General features: G+C 36.4%; 1 protein-coding gene across 2 annotated transcripts in view; it reads left to right on the forward strand.

Moving 5' to 3' along the window:
- Nucleotides 1-23,143, forward strand: part of SLIT2 (slit guidance ligand 2) — a 415,143-nt gene that overhangs the window by 296,122 nt on the left and 95,878 nt on the right. The window contains exons 10-17 of one of the 2 annotated variants that reach the window (XM_055434236.2): nucleotides 3,331-3,402; nucleotides 3,900-3,971; nucleotides 8,413-8,484; nucleotides 13,523-13,666; nucleotides 13,779-13,942; nucleotides 14,918-14,941; nucleotides 18,646-18,796; nucleotides 22,424-22,498. In XM_055434236.2, the coding sequence (XP_055290211.1) occupies nucleotides 3,331-3,402; nucleotides 3,900-3,971; nucleotides 8,413-8,484; nucleotides 13,523-13,666; nucleotides 13,779-13,942; nucleotides 14,918-14,941; nucleotides 18,646-18,796; nucleotides 22,424-22,498 (774 nt within the window). The remainder of the gene's footprint in view (nucleotides 1-3,330; nucleotides 3,403-3,899; nucleotides 3,972-8,412; nucleotides 8,485-13,522; nucleotides 13,667-13,778; nucleotides 13,943-14,917; nucleotides 14,942-18,645; nucleotides 18,797-22,423; nucleotides 22,499-23,143) is intronic. The other variant, XM_055434237.2, reaches the window with a different exon arrangement.

Genomic DNA, 23,143 nt, shown 5'->3' on the forward strand with positions numbered 1-23,143 from the left:
TTATCAATGAAATTAATTGCAGATTCAACACAAACCAAGTTACAATAAAATATATTTGAATGCCATTAGAACAATTAGTGATCATTAGAAGTATCCTAGTTTCTGAGAATTTAAAATAATAAATGAATTTTTGAATTCATCATTTAGTTTTAAAAATTCTAAATATGTGAAGAAGCTTTTTAGTTATGATAAGTGATAGAATTTGTTTTACCATATTTATGGTTAATATTGACATTTCAGAAATCTTAGTACTGAATAGCACAGTTTTAAAAAAGCTTGCATTAAGCAAATCAGTTGGAAATTTAACTGTAAAATTGGACATTTTATTAATAAAATGTCCATGAGGGTATAAACATATCTGTACTTTCAGTCACTAATGAACTCCAATTATGTAATGTTGCCCTGAGTAGTCATTAAATATTTGCAGATTTAATGAATGAATAATTGCTGAGTCCTTATTTTTAAGAAGCTGAAATTGTATTTATAAAAAGTAATTGCATGATCTAGTTTTGCATGACTGTTAAAAGAAGAATACTGTACTAGACACTAAGAATTTTTATTTTTTCTTATCATCACATTATATTGAGAAATCTTTTACAAACTGAAATGATGTTTCATTAACCTAGATTTGAAGAAAGCCCTTTAATCAATAGTATTCCATCTATAGCTTGTTTTTATTATATTTCATTTATGACATTTTAAACTACTCAAAATCCAACTACAAGAATGGATCACAAAAAAAAATATTTGTCACTAAGCCATCAATTCATAAAGTTGTAATCAATAAATGTAACAGTGAAATTGTTAAAGTAGCCTTTGCTATGCTTTGGGCTTTTGAAGAAAGTAACCCTTTCTTAAGACCTAGATAAATAATCCAGATGCCAAATCCTTATTTTATTCATAGGATTTATTTGTTTTCTTCTAGGGTAAATCAGCCCCTTAGGAGCTAACAGCCTGGTAGAGGAGGGATATGTGAAAAATTAATATAGTCAGAGAAGAGCAGAGACATTTAGAAGAAAATTCTCTTGCATAGAGAGAAAGATACAATTAACCATACCAAAGAAAGTAAAGAAAGGCTTCAAAGAAAGGCTGTGTGCTAGTCATCTTAAAATATCTCAATATTATTAATAATGATGTAAAATTGTTATTAATTTCAATGGATAACAATAAAAAATGATTAAGAAATTATGGACCATTTTGACAGTCATCAAGAAAGCCTAAAAAATAAAAAATAAGGTCTTCCAAAAATTTTGATGGTTAGGAAAACATAGATGATATTATATTTAGTGTAGAAGATTCAACTCAAAATCCTCTATACAGTAAAATTTTAGTTATATAAAATAAATATATATGCATAAAAACAAGTAAAATTCACTGATCTGAGTGATGTATTATGAGTGATTTTAATTTTCTTATTTATGTATTTCATAAATAGTTTAAGCTTAAGTTTGTCTTTAATATGAACAGAATGACTTCTGCTTTTTGGAGGGGGAGAATCATGATTAACATTGCAGGTCAGAGAAGAGATTTTTCGTTTTGTGTGAGAGAGGAAAAGGACAGAAACTTGGGGAATAACTCTCTTTAGAGGACTAGAAAGTGAAGCCATAAATTAAAAAGAGAAAAGCAGAGCAAGAATAAGCAACATACAGTATCACATCCCAGGGAGAGATTGTTCACAGTATCAAGTGCTACAGTGAATTCAAGAGCAACAAAGATTGAGAAAGCCCGTTGCGTGTAGGGACGAAGAGGTCAGAGGGTGAACCCTGAGACTATGGAAGAAAACGTGGTATTGTAATAATGGATTTGGAATCAGAAAAGAACAAAATTTAAGAAATTTGATTTAACCTCCTAGAAATATTTTGTTTTGATCTGATGTTCATTAAAAAATGTTTGTAATACATATAAATGTCAAAGTATTACCAACATTCAATAAAAATTAATTGCTGTATATGATACATATATAGCCTATAAATTGTCTATATATGTACATTCTATTTATATGTAAATATACTAATGGGCTTCCTAGGTGGCACTAATGGTAAAGAATCTACCTGCCAATATAAATGTATATGCGTATATATATGTATACATATTTTTTAATTCAGAAGAAAAAATGGAACTCATGCCAGGTATTTCAGCAGATGGATTTAGTATGATGAATGAGTCAAACAGCTATAGAAAATGACACAGAGGTAAGAAAGCTGCTTCCACCTCCAGGGCTATACAGAACTAAGGAGAAGGTAGTGTTATACAAAGTCAGGAGCTAGTCCTTAGCACGAGCTACAATGAAGGAAATGAGACCACTGCTCAGGACACCCCGTGAGGCAGAAAAGGGCAGAATACTTTGACTTCTTCCCTCCTCCCACCTTCAGTCTCCCACCCCGACCAAGTCTCACAAAAGCCAGCACTTGAGCCTGGACTGTGTGGTTCACAGGAATCAGCTCTCTGGGGTGCAGAGCAGAAGTGAGAGAGGGGATGGGAAGTGTACAGGAGGATATTTGTACAGGTAGAGAGGAGGCTGAGAAACAGCATTTTTAATGGACTGAAATATTTACCAAACCACCCTATGAAATATACTATTTTGCTTCTTTCATAACTAGATTGGTAAAATCTTGTCTTACTTTGATCACAGAAGTATGGAATAGATAAAGTTAGAGGGTTACTTTCAACTTGCAGATTTTAGTTTATCATAAAAATACTTCAGTTGTGTTTAAATGCACTCTCCTGCAGTGGTTTTCACATGAAATATTCACATAATGGATTGACAGAGTCCAGAGAGTGTTACCAAAAATATCTGTAGTACTTACTGATTTAAAATTCAAGATTTTGCCTCAGAAGTAGCTTTAAAAATAATTTTATGCATATAACAGTTTTTTCAACCTGTAACATGCTTTCTGTAGAGGAAATGGCTTATAAAATTTAATATTCAACAATAAAGTCTTTTGTGGAAGAGTTATAGCTATCTCTGAAACATGTTCTACATCTCTTCAGTGTTACAACATATTTCTCTCACTGATATTGAACTTGGTAAAATGTATTCCCAACATAGGTGTTCTCTCTTTTATACAAAGTCCAGACTTAAATATTAATGAACCCACAATGCTTAAAAACCAAAATCTTCTTATTGTTTTCACAGTTGCTTTGTTTTCACTCCCAATCTTGCACCATGTTTAGGGAAGAGCACAGTTAATTTTAATAGTCTTTTTAGAGAAAAAAGCAAGAAAATATCACTCAGGAAGCATATCACCTTTGCTTCTTGACATGACTTGAATTAAACATATCTGAGAGCTCACATTTCTATTTAAAAATTGAATATATTTTTCATTGCAGACGTTTGGAACAGAACTCAATCAAGGTCATCCCTCCTGGAGCTTTCTCACCATATAAAAAGCTTAGAAGAATGTGAGTGAATAATATTCTGAAATCAATGAAATTTTTAAAAATTATACAGGTCATGAACATGCAAAGACATCCATTTAAGTATGAATATTTAAGTGTTTGACAGCTTAAATATTAAGTGATGTGACTATCTGGTTGCTAGTTCTATAGTAGTGTAATGTTAAAAGCTAAAATATTAATTTATTAATTTCTTTGTAATTTAGCATACTAATTCACACTAGTATGAACATATGTGGTCAATATATTATGCAGTCAAATTCTTAACTGTTCTGTTTTCAAAAATAAGACATGCTGTCTTTAATAATAATTTAGAGAAATAGCCAATAATTGATTCACAAGTGTGATTGTTTTTAAAAGTTTAGTATGCTTCAGATGTTGAAAATATTATACACATATTGATAGGTGCAAAACTGACATGTAAAGGCAATAAATAGCTTTCTCCTGCAGTAAATCTCTCTGACATTCTATTTAATTTAACCTAACCCTATTTTTAATCTTAGCGACCTGAGCAATAATCAGATCTCTGAGCTAGCACCAGATGCTTTCCAAGGACTACGCTCTCTGAATTCACTGTAAGTATTGGCCACATAACTGAAGGGAAGTAGAATGCATAAGGAATAATGGCTCTACGATTTAAATTTTGATTTAAAGAATGTGTTCCTTTATGTGCATTATTAACAGTATTAATTATTATAAATCATTAGTGAATTTTATCATTTTTATGGAGAACTGCTACCTGTCACTAAAATCAGCCAATTTTTAGGGGTTTATATTTTAGAATTCGACAGTTTTACTGTTTAGAGATCGAGTATGAGCCCCTCTTTTGACAGTGTTTTCTTACAGAAGTAAAGGGAAAATGTTTACTTTGGAGGCTCCGATCAGTACTGCGTTTATAATCCCATCCTTAAACCCATAGTCACTGTCACTGGGTACAATTATAGCCCCATTTAGAATGATCCTAGGTAAAGTTGTGCAGAGAACAATGAAAGATGACCGGTGAAAGGGCCCCCCTCCAACCCTCTACTTCATCACCTTAAAGACTTCCCTGAAAGAACCAGCTTTAATCTCTCAAAGAACAAATATAAGAAAAGTATGGCAGCTTCTTAATGTCAAAAGGACTTCCAGGGAGATAGCTGTATAAATTAAAGTGAATTTATAGAGACTGTTATTCCTTCAAATTTGTATAAAATCTTCACAAATCTGCTAAGTAGAGTATGTATTATTTCAAATTTTAATTTTAAAGTTTAAAAATGAAACCTGGTTTCTTTGTTTGAGGTGATGCTTAGAGAAGAGTTCTTATTGATGTAGATTACTACAGGGCTCTTAGGAACTTCCGAAGTCAATGGTAGCCAATGAGAATTTCAGGATACACATGTGTGATACTTAGATAAACACTTGGGGTTTGTAGAATACTTTACACTCATACCAAGTGGAGGAGATGTACCAGCTTATCTGGGTTGTAAAGAGCCTCTTGATGAAAGTGAAAGAGGGGAGTGAAAAAGTTGGCTTAAAGCTCACCATTCAGAAAACTAAGATCATGGCATCCAGTCCCATCACTTCATGGCAAATAGATGGGGAAACAGTGGAAACAGTGAGAGACTTTATTTCTTTTTTTTGGCTCCAAAATCACTGCAGATGGTGACTGCAGCCATGAAATTAAAAGACGCTTGCTTCTTGGAAGGAAAGTTATGACCAACCTAAACAGCATATTAAAAAGCAGGGACATTACTTTGCCAACCAAGGTCCATCTAGTCAAGGCTATGGTTTTTCCAGTAATCATGTATGGATGTGAGAGTTGGACCATAAAGAAATCTGAGCGCTGAAGAATTGACACTTTCGAACTATGGTGTTGGAGAAGACTCTTGAGAGTCCCTTGGACAGCAAGGAGATCTAGCCAATCCATCCTAAAGAAGATCCGTCCTGAGTGTTCTATGGAAGGACTGATGTTGAAGCTGAAACTCCAATACTTTGGCCACCTGATGCGAAGAACTGACTCATTTGAAAAGACCCTGATGCTGGGAAAGATTGAAGGAGGGAGGAGAAGGGGACGACAGAGGATGGGATGTTTGGATAGCATCACTGACTCAATGAACATGAGTTTGAGTAAACTCCGGGAGTTGGTGATGGACAGGGAGGCCTGGCGTGCTGCAGTCCGTGGGGTCTCAAAGAGTCAGACATGATTGAGCGACTGAACTGCACTGAACTGATGTTGGTCTGCTCAGAAAACTGCAATTTTCTTTGGACCAGAAAAAAAAAAAGGAAAACTATCACTTCACCTGCTGTGTCTGCCTAGGTTCATTTTTGTTTGTTTGTTTGTTTGTTAGGATATGAAGTCTAAAACCAGGGAAACAACTGCTGGCAGGAAATGTAAAGTGTAATCACGCACCCTTTTGGTTGATTCTTTGAAATCATACTTTTTATTTATCTCAGTTTTATCAGTGACTGGCACATGGGCAAATGGTGAACATTGAACAAGTTATCTACTCCTGTATTCTTGCCTGGAGAATCCCATGTACAGGGGAGCCTGGCAAGCTACAGTCCATAGGGTTCCACAGAGTCAGACACAGCTGAATCAACTGAGCATGCACACACACATGAACAAGTTACAGTTGGATTCAGTTTAATTGGGCACCAGTCTTAGAACCTGCAAAATTCCTGGCACATAGTGAATGTATAGTATTTTTGCTGAATGCATTACTTGAATGATATTCTATTGAATACCCAAATTGGTGCCAACTTGATCTGATCATTTGTTCCCTAAAGTCCTCTTTCTCTTATTCTTGACCTGAAGACATGTCTTAGTATTTCTTTACCCTTTCTTGATGCCTTTACTCCTTGAGTCTGACAATGTAGAGTTCTCTTTTGTTCCTGTGTTTTTAAAATTGTTTCTTTTCTGACTTACATTTTTTTTTAAAAGATCTATATTCTACATAAATGACTTTTTATGTCAAACTATATAGCTATACCACTGGAATCTATACAAATGATATGTCTACTTGTACAGTATAGTACCCAAATTTATTTCCTTAAGAATTTTCTTCATATTTTATAATTTATCCCACCTCTCACTGACATCTTAAAAGGGAATAGCTTTTTCCTCACTCTGATTCATCTCTCTTGCATTGTCATTTCCCCTCCTTTCTGAACAGAAGTCAGGTACAGCTGCCAAACATATTTTGATTCTCATTTTAGCTTTTTCCTTTACATTTTATGATACCCATTTATTTTTTTTCCAAACGAATGTTTCTGACTTTTAAAGTATATATGCCCATGGTAGAGAATATTTTTAAATATATATATAGATAGATAGATGTAAATTCAAATGACCTCTGGATGGCAAATCACCTGCAATCTAGAGATCATCCACTTTTTTCTATGTATATATGAGTATATTTTTCTAAGTGAAATTATACTGTAATATATTCTTCTGTATTATGCTGTTTTAAACTTAACATCATATCATAAGGGTTTCCCAGGTGATACTAGTGGTAAAGAACCTGCCTACCAATGCAGGGGATGCAAGAGATGTGGCTGCGATCTCTAGGTGGGGAAGATCCCCTGAAGTAGGAAATGGCAACCCACTCCAGTATTCTTACCTGGAAAGTTCCATGGAAGAGAAACCTGATGGGCCACAGTCCATGGGGCCACAATGAGTTGGATGTGATTGAACACAGAGCATACACATAATATCATAAATACTTTCATGTCACCAAATATTTCTTCAATCATGATTTTTATCAATGTGAAATATATATTTAACCAATCCCCTTCTTTAGAATCTGGAAATATTTTATTTGTATTTCATTTTTCACCATTATAAATTAGACTACGATTAATATTTAGCACATAAAAATATTGTATTTGTCTGATTTTTTTTTTCTTAAACTCCTGAGAGAAACTACTTTCTTAAAATATATATGCGCATTTTTGTAACTCTTGATTGTGATTGTTCAGTTGCCAAGTCGTGTTCGCGACCCCATGGACTGCTTAGAGAATAGCTACAACTCATTTGTCCCCTTAAAAATATAATTTCTGTCTTTTCCTTCACATTATTATGGTCTCTCCCCTCCTTAATGAGACTGAGAATAGAAGGGCATCATTGCAGACCTGTTTTCACTAGCCAGCAGGATGAGTCATCGTTTTCATTTCCTTGCTGTTGAAATCCTCTCATTTCATCATTTCTGTGAATAATTTCCTTAATTTATTCCTGTGCTAATTTTTACTTCATTTTCCTCTTCAAACAACATTTATTCATCAATCCAATGTTAGAACATCACTGTGTGCCAAAGCCTAGGCACTAGGTGTATTACAGTGATTGTCAGGGTCCCTGCACTTTCTGGTACACTTAGTGCTAATGCGGGGGGCTGGGGGGTGAGGACATGAGGATACATTCCTATTCATATTTCTTTGGGGAACATACATTTTAAAAATTCTGTATAAATATTAGTGATCACTGTCTTTGCAAATTTTACATTTCTGATAAAATGTAAAATGTAATATATATACATTATATATTTCAAACAAATATTTTACACTTATATGGATTCCGTTCACTCTTAGCCATTACGATAATTCTAAATTTTACCCCTTTGAAAAACAATGGATTCCAGGTTAGTGTTCTGCTTTGTTATATACGGTATGCTTTCATATATGAGCTGTGTGTATTTGTGTATAAAAACATGACAAATTAAATGGGGACATTTCTATGAAAGGACAGTAAAATTATAAATTGTGTTAATTTTTCTTAATTTTTTGTTTATCTATGGTTTCAAACTTTCTACCATAAACATACATCTAACCTATAATCAGGGGAGAAACATTTCCAAATTGAAGTTTGTTTACTCTGCTATGGCTGAAACATTTCCAAATTGAAGTTTGTTTACTCTGCTATGGCTTTATGATATATGGGGCTTACTAACCTCCTTTATGCCTGAACACGTTTGTTTGGATAAATTTGTTTTGCTGGTTGGTCTCTGATTTTTTTTTTGTTTGTTTAAATCATGTGTTTTCCAGTGTCCTCTATGGAAATAAAATCACAGAACTCCCAAAAAGTTTATTTGAAGGACTGTTTTCCTTACAGCTACTGTAAGTATTTGATTGTTTTTCATCTGTTGAACCTAAATATTATATTTTATTCAGTGTACCATCTCGTATTTTCATGGAGGATTCAGAAAAATTTGACCCAAAATGACACAGTTTAATGAAATGGAAAAGATTAGTGAAGCTAACATTGATGATGGTCATTTATTTGAAGACATAATACTTTGAAATTGTTCCCAAACCTTTCTTTCCTCAGTATCATAAATGTGTGTCCTGGCTGTTCTGTCATTTAAAGTTTCTGCAATCTTTCCCCTTTATGAAATTTATCTGTTTTGATTTAACAGTACTTGGAAAGGAGAAAGACATGGTTATATGTTTATTCACCTTTGTCCAAAAAATCTCTAACAGTGACAATACTAGAATAACATCCCCCAACACAAAAATGGTCTCTAGCAGTCTAAGACAGGCAGTCTAAGACAGAGTGTTAACAAACTAATCTTTAGTGAGAGAATCATCTGTCAGTTTCCTGGTTTTTAATATTTAAAGACCACTCTGCTTAGGGAACAGCTACAACTCATTTGTCTCAAAAGAAGTATTTATGATACAAATTTATAAGAATAAGAATTGCCTCCAAATGTCATAATGAATGCTCATATGAAAATGAGATTGAAAAAAAAATGTATGTTAATACTAAGATTGTTAGTATTGAATCATCAAAATCTATTCAAATCCCCAAACATTTATAGGATATCTCTTTTGGGGCACACATTGACCTAGCTACTATGGAGGAAAAGATGAGTATGCTACAATTTCTGCTCTCAGCTAGCTCACAGCCAGTTTACTTTAAAGTTCTTAAGTTTAGAATGCTATTTTCTCTTTTGAGTGTATGCATTTGCTGGTGTTAGGTTCGTACCATTTACTTGGTAAAAATGTATTCCTAATCCCACAAACTTCCCAAATGTGGATCTTTTTTTACTTGATAAATGTATGGTTATCATTATATCCTATTATTCACATTTTTAACTTATTATTATGCAGAAGCATATATCACAGCCCAATTCATACACACACACACGAAACAAATTGTTAACAAAGCAATATTTAACCTTACTGATATAGTACTGTCAATTCTGTTCCATTCTCTCTCTTCTTAATGCTATATAACCCAATAAATTAATTTCCAGCAAACCAATCAGTCATGCTAAATGCTGACTTTTGTGACCTAGTGGGTTATTTGGGCATCAAATTATTTTACAACCCTTGCAAGGAAGTTAGGTATAGCTGTGTGCTACAGCCAAGTGTTGGCTGTTTTTTACATGCTTCTCTACCAGTTCTTCCACAGTTTCCTAGAATTGTTCTCCTTGCCATTTACTTCCAATCTCTTTTGCTACCGCTGCCCTCTGTGGTATCAACACTTAAAGTTGCACCTTTTTTCCTTTCCTCCCATACTTATTGGTAGTTGATGTAGTAAATGGGTTAATAAACCCTTGGAATCTCTATGTAGATAAATCTTACTCAAAAAACTAGCTTTCTCACTGTGCCTTAAATTATCCCTAGACTAAGCCTGCCGGGGCTAACAGGCACAATTGACTCTGTAAGGTTAGCTGAGAATTTGATTCAGTTAAGCTTCTTAGATCCGTTGAACAGATGAGATATTTGGGAGAAGTAGGTAAATGGAAGGAACAAAAGAAAGTAGTGTTCAGTATTTCTCTTCCAGTTTCTGGACCACCTGAAAGTAAAGTAAGTACAAAATTCTCAGAGAAGCACTTTCTTTCATTGTCTCCCAGACTCCCTACATTCTCCCTGACTTTAGCATTCTGCTGCCTGACTTCTCTTTTAGTTAGCTGTATGCCATCTGTTATGGCCCTGAGTGGGGAGGTATGGGATTAATGAGTCCATACCTCAAATCAGGCCTATAAGCTCTTAGGAAAGGATTCTATAGACCACAGAGAATGCCAAAACTGCAGTTCCTAAAAGAAAATAAAAAAATAAAAAAACCTCTGATCCCTGGTCCAGGAACTAAGATACTACATGCCACATGGTGTGGACAAACAAAGAGAGAAAGAAAGAAAGCACATCCAAATAGTATGTCCATAAAATAAAATTTAAAAAAAAAAAACAAGCAAAGTGAAAGTGTTAATCACTCAGTTGTGTCTCTTTGTGACTCTGTGGACTGTAGCCCGCCAGGCTCCTCTGTCCATGGAATTTTTCAGGCAAGAATACTAGAGTAGGTTGCCATTCCCTTCTCTAGGGGATCATCCCAACCCAGGGATCAAACCCAGGTCTTCTGCATTGCAGGCAGATTCTTAAGCTTAAGATTCTGAGCTACAAGGGAAAACACAAAGGTGAGTTTAAAAAATAAAAAGTGCAGCAAGAAAAACTACCACAAGGAAGTCCTGACTTTGCACACACAGAGAGCTGAGATCTCAAAAAAGCAAGTAGAACTGAAATACCCTGTGTTAATCACAGAGGGTCTGTTGGGCAAATTGGGAAACAGTATTCAGTGTGTTAGATAGAAAGGCATCACACCGAAACCATATAGTACATAATTTTGAGCTACCAAGTATTTGTTAAAATCCTAAGTATAAAAGCTCTGAACCAAATGGTGAGAGAGAATAAGAAATATCAAAAAATTTTCTGCCCCCAGAAGGCTGAACTCTCTGCAGGCAAACATGTGGGCCTATATAAAATAGTTGACAAAAGTAGGTAACACTGACTAACTTGCTCTGGAAAGTAGAGGAAGGAGCATGTAAGTTGGATGGCAGTTGAATTCTGGAAAAGTCTTGCTGTGGAGAAAGTGAGCCCCCTTTGAGGTATTGATAGGCCAGATGGTTGAGGCAGATGAAGAGCAGAACCCCTGCACTCACATAGGTGAAGCAAGCATGAATAAAAGAACAAGACGAGGTGACATGTAACCTGTAAGGATGACATTTGCACAAGATCTGTAAACAAGATCTCCACGTAATACTAATATTGAATACTGGTTAAGATATATGAGAAAATGGAGAAGGAAATGGCAACCCACTCCAATATTCTTGCCTAGAGAATTGTGTGGACAGAGGAGCCCACCAGCTGCAGTCCGTAGGGTCGCACAGAGTCGGACATGACTGAAGCAACTTAGCATGCATGCATACATTGGAGAAGGAAATGGCAACCCACTCCAATATTCTTGCCTGGAGAATCCCAGGGACGGGGGAGCCTGGTGGGCTGCCGTCTATGGGGTCACACAGAGTCGGACACAACTGAAGTGACTTAGCAGCATATGAGAAAAAAACTTTGTGAGATTCTGTGCTAAACAAAGTGAATTGGATATCTATACTGCAGAATAGAGCTTCCCTGATGGCTCAATGGGTAAAGAATTCGTCTGCAATGCAGGAGACATAGGAGATGCGAGTTTGATCCCTGGGTCGGGAAGATCCCCTGGAGGAGGAAGTGGCAACTCACTCCAGTATTCTTGCCTGGAGAATCCCATGGACAGAGGAGCCTGGCGGCCTACAGTCCATGGGGTCACAAAGAGTCGGACGTGACTAAGTACAAACACATACTGCAGGATAAGGGCTTTTTCTGTGGTAATGTCACTCTCCAAGAGGGCTCTAAATTAGTCATTCCAAAATAAATGTTTATTGAGCACCTTGTACATGTTAGGCATGTGGGAAACATCAGAAAACAAAACAGACTAATATTCCTGCTGTCTGGACCTTATACCTTAGGGGGAGAGTTCGTGTAAATGGCAGTCAGCAAGAACATAATAAATAAACAAATCACACATACCTGCATGCGTGCTAAGTCACTTCAGTCATGTCCAACTCTTTGTGGCTCCATGGACCATAGCCCACCAGGCTCCTCTGTCCATGGGATTCTCTAAGCAAGAACACTAGAATGCTAGAGTGGGTAGCTTTTCCCTCCTTCAGGGGATCTTCCTGACCCAGGAATTGAACCCATGTCTCTTATGTCTCCTACGTTGGCAGGTGGGTTCTTTACCACTGGCACCAGCGAGGAAGCCCTAAATCACAGTTCCTTTTCTTTGACCTACTTTTTCTATTTTCTTAAATACATATTTCCTCTTGTTAAATCACACATAATAGGAAGAAATATGCATTTAAGAAAACAAAAAAAGTAGATCAAAGTAAAGGAGTTGAGACACAGTATTGGAGAGAGTGGCCAGAGAAGGCTGAATGGAAGAGGTGAGATTTCAGTGAACTCAACAAAGCAACATGGTGAACCAGGCAGACATCTGGGAGAAGAGCCTTCCAAGCAGAGAAGAGAGTCTGGCAAGGAGATCTATGTGGCTGGAGTTGACACAGCCATGAAATAGAGTTCAGAAAGGTTCCCCAGGTGGCTCAATGGTAAAGAATCCACCTGCTAATGCAAGAGACATGGGTTCAATCACTGAGTAGGGAGAATCCCCTGGAGAAAGAAATGGCAACCCACTCCAGTATCTTGCCTGGGAAATCCCATGGACAGAGGAGCCTGGCAGGCTACAGTCCATGGGATCGCAAAGGGTTGGACATGACTTAGTGAATAAACAACAGCAAGAGTTTGGAAAAGGGAATCAAAGATGCCATTGGGAATTTTGGGCTATTGTCAGGTCTTGGGTTATTCAGAGCAAATTGGGAGTTACTGCATGGTTTGGGAGAGGAGTGACATGATCTGATCTCTGTTTAGAAGTCTCACTCCAGCTACTCTTCTGAGAATGGATTGGACTTCTTTTTCATAGAGCAACTCCAAGGACTAATGTTTATGAGGACTTTATGGAGCCTTTGACTGCAAAGGCTGGTTCTCACCCACCTTTGTCTATTGCTGTACTTTTGCACCTTCCAGAGAATATCTTTGATAATTTTTGTTGGATAAATGTGTAAGTACCACTAGATTTAGGCAATCCAGTCATTAGATATGACCCTTGCTTTATCTGCCATGACCCCAAATCTTCAGCCTGTGATACCTCAATAATGACAGTTAAATCTTAGTGTCAAAGTTAAAAGAAATGAATTTCTTCATTGGATTTTCTCAGGAACAAGAGTCTTGAAGGTGGGTTAATGAGATACTACACTGTAATTAATTCTATGACTATTTGATCAAACAGATTACTGAATGCCAACAAGATAAACTGCCTCCGGGTAGATGCTTTTCAGGATCTGCACAATCTGAACCTTCTCTCCTTATACGACAACAAGCTTCAGACCATCGCCAAGGGGACCTTTTCACCTCTCCGGGCCATTCAAACCATGTATGTATAGAGAATCAGGATCAAATTTGATGACCGTTATTTTCATTCTGGATTTGAGAGTTGAGTTCATTGCAAGTCATGTGTAAAAGTGTTCTCTGTGTGTTTCTGAAAGGCATTTGGCCCAGAACCCCTTTATTTGTGACTGCCATCTCAAGTGGCTGGCGGATTATCTCCATACCAACCCAATTGAGACCAGTGGTGCCCGCTGCACCAGTCCCAGGCGACTGGCAAACAAAAGAATTGGACAGATCAAAAGCAAGAAATTCCGTTGTTCAGGTAATTTTTTACTTTGTGTGACATTTCCCCTGTGTTACTGAAAACAGTAGTTAATGAGATGTAGAGACAGCTAACCTTGGACTGAATTGCCAAACATTACAGAATTGTATTTCTTTTTCTTCTGCTCATGAAGAAAAATATAAAAAGAACTGTAGACACCATTCACATAGAATCCCTACATGTAACCTTTTTAACACACTATCCAGCAGAAGAAATAAAGGAAAAAAGATGCCTGGAGACTTCAGGCTGTAATCCCAGGGTTTGAATTTAACAGTGGCCTTCTAGCTAACTCAGTGCCTGTTAAATCTCATGTTTGTTGTATTGTTTTCCATTGAGCAATGGTGAAGTAGTTAATTGTCTTTCTATTTCTCTGAGAAAGTGAACTGAGACTTCGTTTCTTGATTTGCTCAGATTCAGAAGTAGGGGGGAAAAGAACAGTCTGGATTCCTTGCTTCTCACAGGAAAGCAATGTTTTGTTTCTAGCTTTACGTTCTCACATTTTGACCAGGACTGAGGATATATATTGTTTTTTCTAAAAGGCCATCTTTTAATACTTTGGGAATATTACATTTACTTATAAAAAGTGAAATATCGGTGCATTGTATTAATATTAAAGAGAAAACTTAGTTCATTGAAATTTACTATTTGCTTTGGTATAATCCTTTCTATTTTCTCAAACTAAAATGCATTGTTTATGTTTTGGGTAGTACACTACCTAACTATTCCAGGCGTTATTTCACATTCGGCAGTTAATTCATACTAAAAAGCTAATATCAAAACAAAGCCGTTTATTGTCCATGATTATAGATGCATTTTCTACTCATGGTTATACTTCAGCCACTGCTGTGAATATACATTTTTTTCACTTAATTATCTATAGTAACTTTAGTCCATTCTTAATCTAATATAACTCATATCTCTGCTTGCTGACATTCAGGTGCATCTTCTATTTTTTTTCTCTTTTTTTTTATTTAGCTAAAGAACAGTATTTCATTCCAGGTAGGTTTTGCTCGGTAGTAGGACTAACTGCAGACACCTTTTTCTCACTTATAAAACCTAGCTTCTAAAACTTTGATATGCATGCTTTCAAAAGTCCAGTGGATACTCTGTAGCTAGATTCTGCATAGATTACTAGTAACTGTTTCCTGAAAACCTGACCTTTGCATGTAGCTTCTGATTTTAAACATATATATTATTAAACTCCCACTTTTTTTTTTTCTCTCTCTCTCACTTTGGCACATTATCTGAAATTTCTCACAGTAGCTAAAATGTTTGAACCTATGGCTTTCTACTTAAATCATTTTCTCTCCTTATGTTGTATATCTGACCTTTCTTTCAACCTGTTTTTAAAATATAGCTTCTTGAGCTGGTTTTAAAGACAGACCTTTCTGTTGTCAAAGAACTAGTTCTACATGCCATCAGTCACAAACACACAAAACTGTGTTTTCAGTCATGAGATTTACTCTTTTATAGAGATTTTTCTATACTAAGAAAGCATCCCTTAATTTTTACTTTACTTGGTTTGCTGTTGCTTCACTTTTTATACCAAAGCATCAGCTTCCTACTGGTTTATGTGCAGCTGTACTTTCTTTGCGATCGTAAATTCTTGCATCTTTGGACTCGTAATATAACAACTCCATGAAAGCAGGATTGACATCCATCCTGAAAGTATCATGAGCACCCAGTGCCTTGAATAACTTAGTTGAATGGAGTGTTTCTTAAAAAAATAATTGAAATATTTTACCACTGCAATCTTAACAGTGTCAAAGCTGATGATTCTAGAACTAGCTCTTTGAAGTATGTTTCTTTACTTATTTCTTCCTTGCCTGCCAATTGTGTAAAATGCCTCTTGACTTGTTTGTTTTAAAATATTATTTAAAATTACATGTTAGTAACTCATTGGCTACATTTGTAACCTCCTGGGTATATTCTAGACTATAAAATATTTTAATAGTTAAAAATAAAGATATTTCTAAGCTGTTAATGTAAAGAAAAAGCACCTTTTCTCTTAAGAGTTCTAGGTTTGGTCTCTATTTTAAGGAGATATGCCTAGCTTGCCATTGTTGAATTATAATATGAATAATTTTATGCATTTAACAGATTTTGTTTTATCACATATTTTGACTTGAATGATCAGTAATATTTTGTATATTACACTGGCTCCAGAAGAAGTAACATGTTGAAAAGAACAATTGGCCTTCATTGGCAATCTTCAAAATTTATTATTTTTGCCAAATTATTAAATAGAAAGTCATCTGATAACTATTACCCATAAAAAGTTATATTGAAAAACAGAACCCCCCCATAGGATAAAACATTGATATTACTTAAATGTCCAAATTAGAGAAGTTAATATAATTATAAAAATATGCAATCTATTACATTTAAATTTGCTTTTTCAACAATTAGAAATTAGTATTTCAAATTCACCAAGTAAAGGACAAAAACAGGTTGTTTTCAAAATTTTGTTAATAAGATTCAGTTCGGTTCAGTCGCTCAGTCGTGTCCAACTCTTTGCGACCCCATGGACTGCAGCACGCCAGGCTTCCCTGACCATCACCACTTCCCGGAGCCTACTCAAACTCATCCATCGAGTCAGGGATGCCACCCATCGAGTCAGTGATGCATTGAGTCGGTGATGCTGTTAATAAGATTAACAGCAGCCAAAATAGGTTTTGTGAGAAAAAAAAAAAAACCCTCTATATCAGATATCATGGCTTAATTGTCAATTTCTGATTATTCAGTTTACATGATTTAAAAGCGTAATTCTAGAAGTCAAGACTCAAAAGAATTCTTTGAGCCTCTGCTCCCTCTCCCCACTGCACCCCCCCCAGATAGTAATTAAAATCTAAGCTTACTGCGAGAGTAGTCATAAAATATTATTGTCATTGCATTGAATGCAGATTATTTCAACGTAAAATACTTCATGTATCTGTCATTTACACTTTATTCCCTGCATTTTCTTTATTTCACTTTTAAAATGAAAGCTTAAACCACAATACAACAGGTCCTCATGTCGTGTCGTAAATGTCATGATATTAATTGCCAAATGTAATGAAACTGTTATATTCAACTTTGCAAATTTCTCCCGAGATCCTGATTCCATTTAATTCAGTAACATTATTTATGAGTTGGAAACGTCATAAAAAAGCATGTAAGCCACAAAACCTAAGATTTCGTCCAAATTTTCCAGTGGGAGTCCTTGATGATCAATCTCATGATTTGCATTTTATTTCATTTTACGTGTCTGTTTGCCTACCACCATTCTGGATGGCATCTAGATAGTACAGTGATCACTCAGAACAAAATTTATCTTGTGAAGAGTTCATCTTTTAAAGGACTTGACAAGAACTTAATTTGTGCTATGCATCTTGTATGCCATTGCTTTTCCTGTAAGACCACTGTGTTTCACAAAATGATTATGAAAGTTTACAAAGCATGACAGTTCCTGTCACACCAGGCCATTCCCCAATAATTGCCACAGCCAGGGAGGAAGGACGAGACCTTAGTGAGTTATATATATACTACGTGAATCTTACTTGGGTTTGCTCTGTCTTTCTTTCCTTCTGGGTGATCTTTACTTTTTCAGGAATTCACCATTTGGGCTGTAAGTAAAAGTGTCTGATCTGAAACATAGTATCCTCCCTTTTCAGTCCTGATGTATCTTCTTTCAGTCTCACTCTTTTGCGCCTTCTTATTTGTTTTTATTTTTTCAAGAAGACACCACAGGTCTGTTGAGCCTCTCTGTTGTCCTTGTAGCACGCCTTCAACTTCTCCCTGGATGTTGTTCCCGAAAAAGCTGTTGTTTCAATTCTGCAGTTCTGAGGAACGTTGGAGGCACCTTTCAGTATAGCCCCTTCTTTGTGTTTCCAGGAACTCTTCGGTAGTAATACTCTTACTATGGTCATAAACATTCTTGCGGGAAGAATGCATGTCATGTAAACAGTATTACGTTTCCAGAACGTCTGTAGCTTCTCTCCTGCTTCCCTTCATCTTTCCTCTTGGTCTTACCCTTGGCCTAGTGGATGGTGTAGTGGTTATGTAGCGAGATTTTCTGTTGTGCTTGATCTAACCATGTGGTTGCCAGGTATGAGTAAAACATGGTTCCGTCAAGCACCATGGAACGTCACGCAGCTTTCTACAGCATGACAAGCTGCTGAGGCTTAAATCAGGATTTACTTGTCTCTTTTTATAAAATCAAAATGAACAAAAGAGGGCTTTTTAAGCATCTCTGAAGATTATGTGAGAGGGAGAGAATAATAAAAGACCATAGAAAATTTAAAAACCTGAGTCCATCTATTTGCCTTGAAAGCCCTGATTGAAAATGATATATAGGCATATGTTTATTACTGGATACATTTTGAATTCTTGACTCAGAGAAAAAAACTTTTTCACGATTAGTAGCCATTGTGTGATTAGCTGTCAAATAGGCTAGAATGGCTCACAACTGGATCAGCAGAAAGTACAGCTGTGAAAAGCTCAACTCTGTTAATGTTTTCCTGTCCTGTGAATCCGGTTATTCTTTTTTCCAGCAAATTCCAAGCCCTTGTTTTAACCCTTTCCTGACATCCATTGACCAAAATTCCCCAAGTTGTCTCCCTGCTGCATAATCTATAGTTACCTTACTTTTTTCTTCCTACAAATTAACAAATATTCTAACTTTCAGACTCAGTATCTTCTTTTTTGGCTTGAATCTTCAATAGGTACAGAAGATTATCGATCAAAATTAAGTGGGGACTGCTTTGCCGATTTGGCTTGCCCTGAAAAGTGCCGCTGCGAAGGGACCACAGTAGACTGCTCCAATCAAAAACTCACCAAAATCCCAGATCACATTCCCCAGTACACTGCAGAGCTGTAAGTTCATATCCCAGCAAAATCCAGTTTCAGGAGGGAACAAGAGCATCAAAACATTGGGATTCTTTTCTTGCCCTTTCATCCTCAATAATTATGTTAATTTTAATTGACACACATTGGCATAACTCTTTTTTGTACAAGTGTAAGTATTAGAGGCTCTCTTCCTTCTTCTTTCTGGTCCAAGGTACAACTACAGAAAATAACTCTCAAAAATTCAGTTGGCACTTGATAATGCTAATAACAATACATCCATTTGATACTTATTACTTGGGGACTTCCCTGATGGATCAGTTGGTAAAGAATCCACTTGCAATGCTGGAGACGCCAGTTCAATTCCTGGGTCAGGAAGATCTGCTGGAGAAGGAGTAGGCTACCCACTCCAGTATTCTTGGGCTCTTATAGCTCAGCTGGTAAAGAATCTGCCTGCAGTGGAGAAGGGAAAGGCTACCCATTCCAGTATTCTGTCCTAGAGAATTCCATGGACTGTATAGTCCAAGGGGTGGCAAAGAGTCAGACACGATTGAGCGACTTTCACTTTCACTTTCCCTGATAGCTCAGTTGGTAATATAGGAGACCCCGTTTCAATTCCTGGATGGGAATGATCCCCTGGAGAAGGGATAGGCTACACACTCCAGTATTCTTGGGCTTCCCTTGTGGCTCAGCTGGTAAAGAATCCGCCTACAGTGCGGGAGACTTGGGTTCGATCCATGGGTTGGGAAGATCCCCTGGAGAAGGGAAAGATTACCAACTCCAGTATTCTGGCCTGGAGAATTCCATGGACTGTATAGTCCATGGGGTGGCAAAAAGTTGGACATGACTTAGCAACTTTCACTTTCTTGGGTATGAATTATGTCCAAGGGCTTCCCTGGTGGCTTAGGTGGTAAAGAATCTGCCCGCAATGCAGGAGGACCCAGGTTTGATCCCTGGGTCGGGAAGATCCCCTGGAGAAGACAATCCTAGAGAGAGATGACTCTCTCCAGTATTCTTGCCTGGAATATCCCAGGGACAGAGAAGCCTGGCGGGCTATAGTCCATGGGGTCGCAAAGAGTCAGACACAGCTGAGCGACTAACACTTTCACTGTGTCCAAGCCCATTTCTAAGCACTAATCGATTTTTAATGTATTTAGTCTTTTCAGCAACCAAATAAAATAGTTTGGAGTCAACATTTTGGATCTCTGTTCATTGTGAATTCAATCAGAGTCCTTTTGTATCACCTATACTATTATAATTCACTGACTCATAAGTGGAAGGATTCAGTGATTATCAAGTATAAAACACAAAGGATAGTTTTCTTTTTCTGAACAGTGGATAACAAAGCAGGAAAAACTGAAAATGATAAAGTGTGAGCAGATCTATATTTATAATACTAACATAGGGCTTAGCACATACAAGGTTCTAAAATATATTTGGTGAATTATTTATAGATTCTGTGTCCATCTGTGTTGGCCTTTACTGACTTATTTGTAAAAGTATGACATTTAATGTTAGGGTTTCTAAAAAAATTAAATAAAAAAAAAACCTAATGAAACCTCATCACTTTTAGAATATCTTAGTAGTGTTTATGTCTAGCACCATCTGGTATTTGTTATTAACTGCTTTGCAAATTTGGTTGTCTTTTTGTGCCTGTATAATTCTTTCATGTTCAACTAGATATAACCCCTTGATGACAGGGATTGTTTTATAGTTTATCTCCCACAGTACCTATGCTCATGCCTGTTACTTAATGAATTTTAATCAATTTGCATATTTAAAAATTATACAGAGCTTTCAAAAAGATAACAGAAGTTAATTACCTAGTGGCTATAAGGATGTTTTTTTTTAAAGTTCTGTTAGTACATGAAGCTATTTCATAGGTCCAGAACTTTAGAAATGTGTGGAGACCATGCAATAAAATCTCCAAACTCTGTTTACTGTCATGTACAGAGGTATATTTATGTTCACTAACTCTGCCAACAATTCAAATTGTATCTTTAAGCATGATAATACTTAAAATAAGTTTACCTGTCACTCATGAATTTAGAAACTAGTTCCTAGTTTATCTTTCAGCAAAGGTTGTGTGTGTTTTAGGAAATTATGATTTTTAAAAATTAGTCCTGGGAAGAAAATATTTGCAAAACATATATCTGTAAGGAACTCATATCCAGAATACATAAAGAGCTCTTGAAACCCAGCGATTAAAATATACTTTACCTGAGACTGTTCTGTCAGTCCACTGCAGAGGGCATGGGTGCAATCCCCCAGCTGAGAAATTAAGATCCTGCAAGACATGTGTGTGGCTCCTCTTCCCTCCCTCCACCCCGCTCAAAAAAGTACCTTACCAGATTAAAAAGTGATCAAATTATTTGTATGGGCATTTCTCCAAAGAAGATATCTAAATAACAATAAGCACATGATAAAGCACTCAGGATCACTAGGCATGTGGAAAATACAAATGAAAACCCCAATGAGGTAGCTCTTCACATCCACTAGAATGGCTTTTAAAAAAGACAGTAACAGGTAAGAGAAACCGGGCCCTCATACACTGCTGGTGGAAATGTAAAATGGTCCAGCCCTTTTGAAAAACATTTTGGCTTTTCCTGAGGTAGCTAACATGGTTAAATGGCTTTACCATGTGACACAGTGATTTCACACCTATGTATATAACTAAGAGAATTGAAGTCATACATCTACACAAAATCTTGTACACCAGTTTTCCTAGCAGGGTTATTTATAGTCATCAAGAAGTGGATGCAACTCAGATATCCATCAGGTGATGAATGGATAAACAACGGAATATAATGGAATGAAGTACCGATCTATGCTAAACGTGGAAAGACCTTATAAAAATTAAGCAAAGTGAAAAAATCCAGGCCAAAAATCCACATTTTATATGATTCTATTAATAAGAAATATTCAGAATAGAAAATCTGTAGAGACAGAAGATAAATTACTGGTTGCTAAGGATTGAGACAGCGGAGGGCAGGAAATTGAGAGTGACTGCTGACAGATAGAGGGGTTTCTTTTTTGGGTGATGAGTATGTTCTGGAATTAGAAAGCAAAGATGGTTGCACAAGTTTGTGAATATTTTTAAAACCACTGAATTGTACACTTTAAAAGGGTATGCTGTATGGTCTGGAAATTATATATCAGTAAAGTTGTTAATTGGAGAAGGAAATGGCAACCCAGTCCAGTATTCTTGCCTGGAAAATCCCATGGACAGAGGAGCCTGTTGGGCTACAGTCCATGGTGTATTAAAGAGTTGGACATGACTGAACGACTTCACTTTCAAAGTTGTTAATAAAAATATTTATGGATCACGTGACTAGAAAAAAAGTGGTCTAAAATGCTTTTGGAAGCAGCGGTAAGAGTGAAAAAAAGAGAAAAAAACATTCTACAGATTACTGAATGAAGAGTTGGTTTTGAATTTTTATTATTCATTTTCTTTATGCTTCTTAATATGTTTTATTTTGATCCTTACAATATGGGATAAATTGAAAAATATCTGTCCTTCCCACAAATTTTCTGATACATGTCTTGTATTTTTCTTTTGGACAATCATTAAATAATGTTATAATTCTGTACGAGAAATAAAATATAATCTCTTCCTGACTTTTGGGAATGAAACTCTTCTGTTTCTGTTTTCCCTAGGCGCCTCAACAATAATGAATTTACAGTGTTGGAAGCTACAGGGATCTTCAAGAAACTTCCTCAGTTACGTAAAATGTAAGCCATATATTCCCATCTTTAAAAGTTTCTATAGTGTTGTGTTCTCTTATACCTTTGCAGTTTTATTTCGATTTCTTAGGCAATTGGGAAAATTAAAGATTCAAAGAAATGTCCATATGGTGACCACTTGTGATATGAATATAGGGTCAACTCTGAGAGAAACCTAAGTAATTTGCTCTTTTCTGTGTATGTCAGTGATGGCGACCAGGTTTTCTGTAGCAGAACCCTAGTGTGTTTAACTCTGACAGCTGGTCTGTTACATGGTCACAGCAGGAGTCCCCCAGTCTAAGTACATTAGAGATGAGTTCAGTAATGTGTTGTAACTTCCTTTACTATTCCCCAAACCATGCTGTTATTTCTCTTTCAGCACATTCATGTCGACTGTTTGACTTTTTGCTTCATTAAACTTTCATTCGAAGATAGTCAAAATTCATGATTGGTAATCTGGCTTGATAGCTCATGTGCGTTACTACATGTCTGCAACTCATATTTTAAAATAAGTTTCTAAGCTCAGCAGTTTCAACAACACTCAGACAGAATCCAGCCCCCTTGAGGATGATGGAAGGAGGGACAGGACAGAGGCCAAGGGTGCAGGGCCATGGAGCACTGTCAACGTAACAGGAAACATCAGGAGGAGCAGGG

This window comes from Moschus berezovskii, chromosome 5 (genome assembly GCF_049115385.1).
Source record: "Moschus berezovskii isolate FMDL1 chromosome 5, NW_MosBer_1.0, whole genome shotgun sequence".
NCBI lineage: Eukaryota > Metazoa > Chordata > Mammalia > Artiodactyla > Moschidae > Moschus > Moschus berezovskii.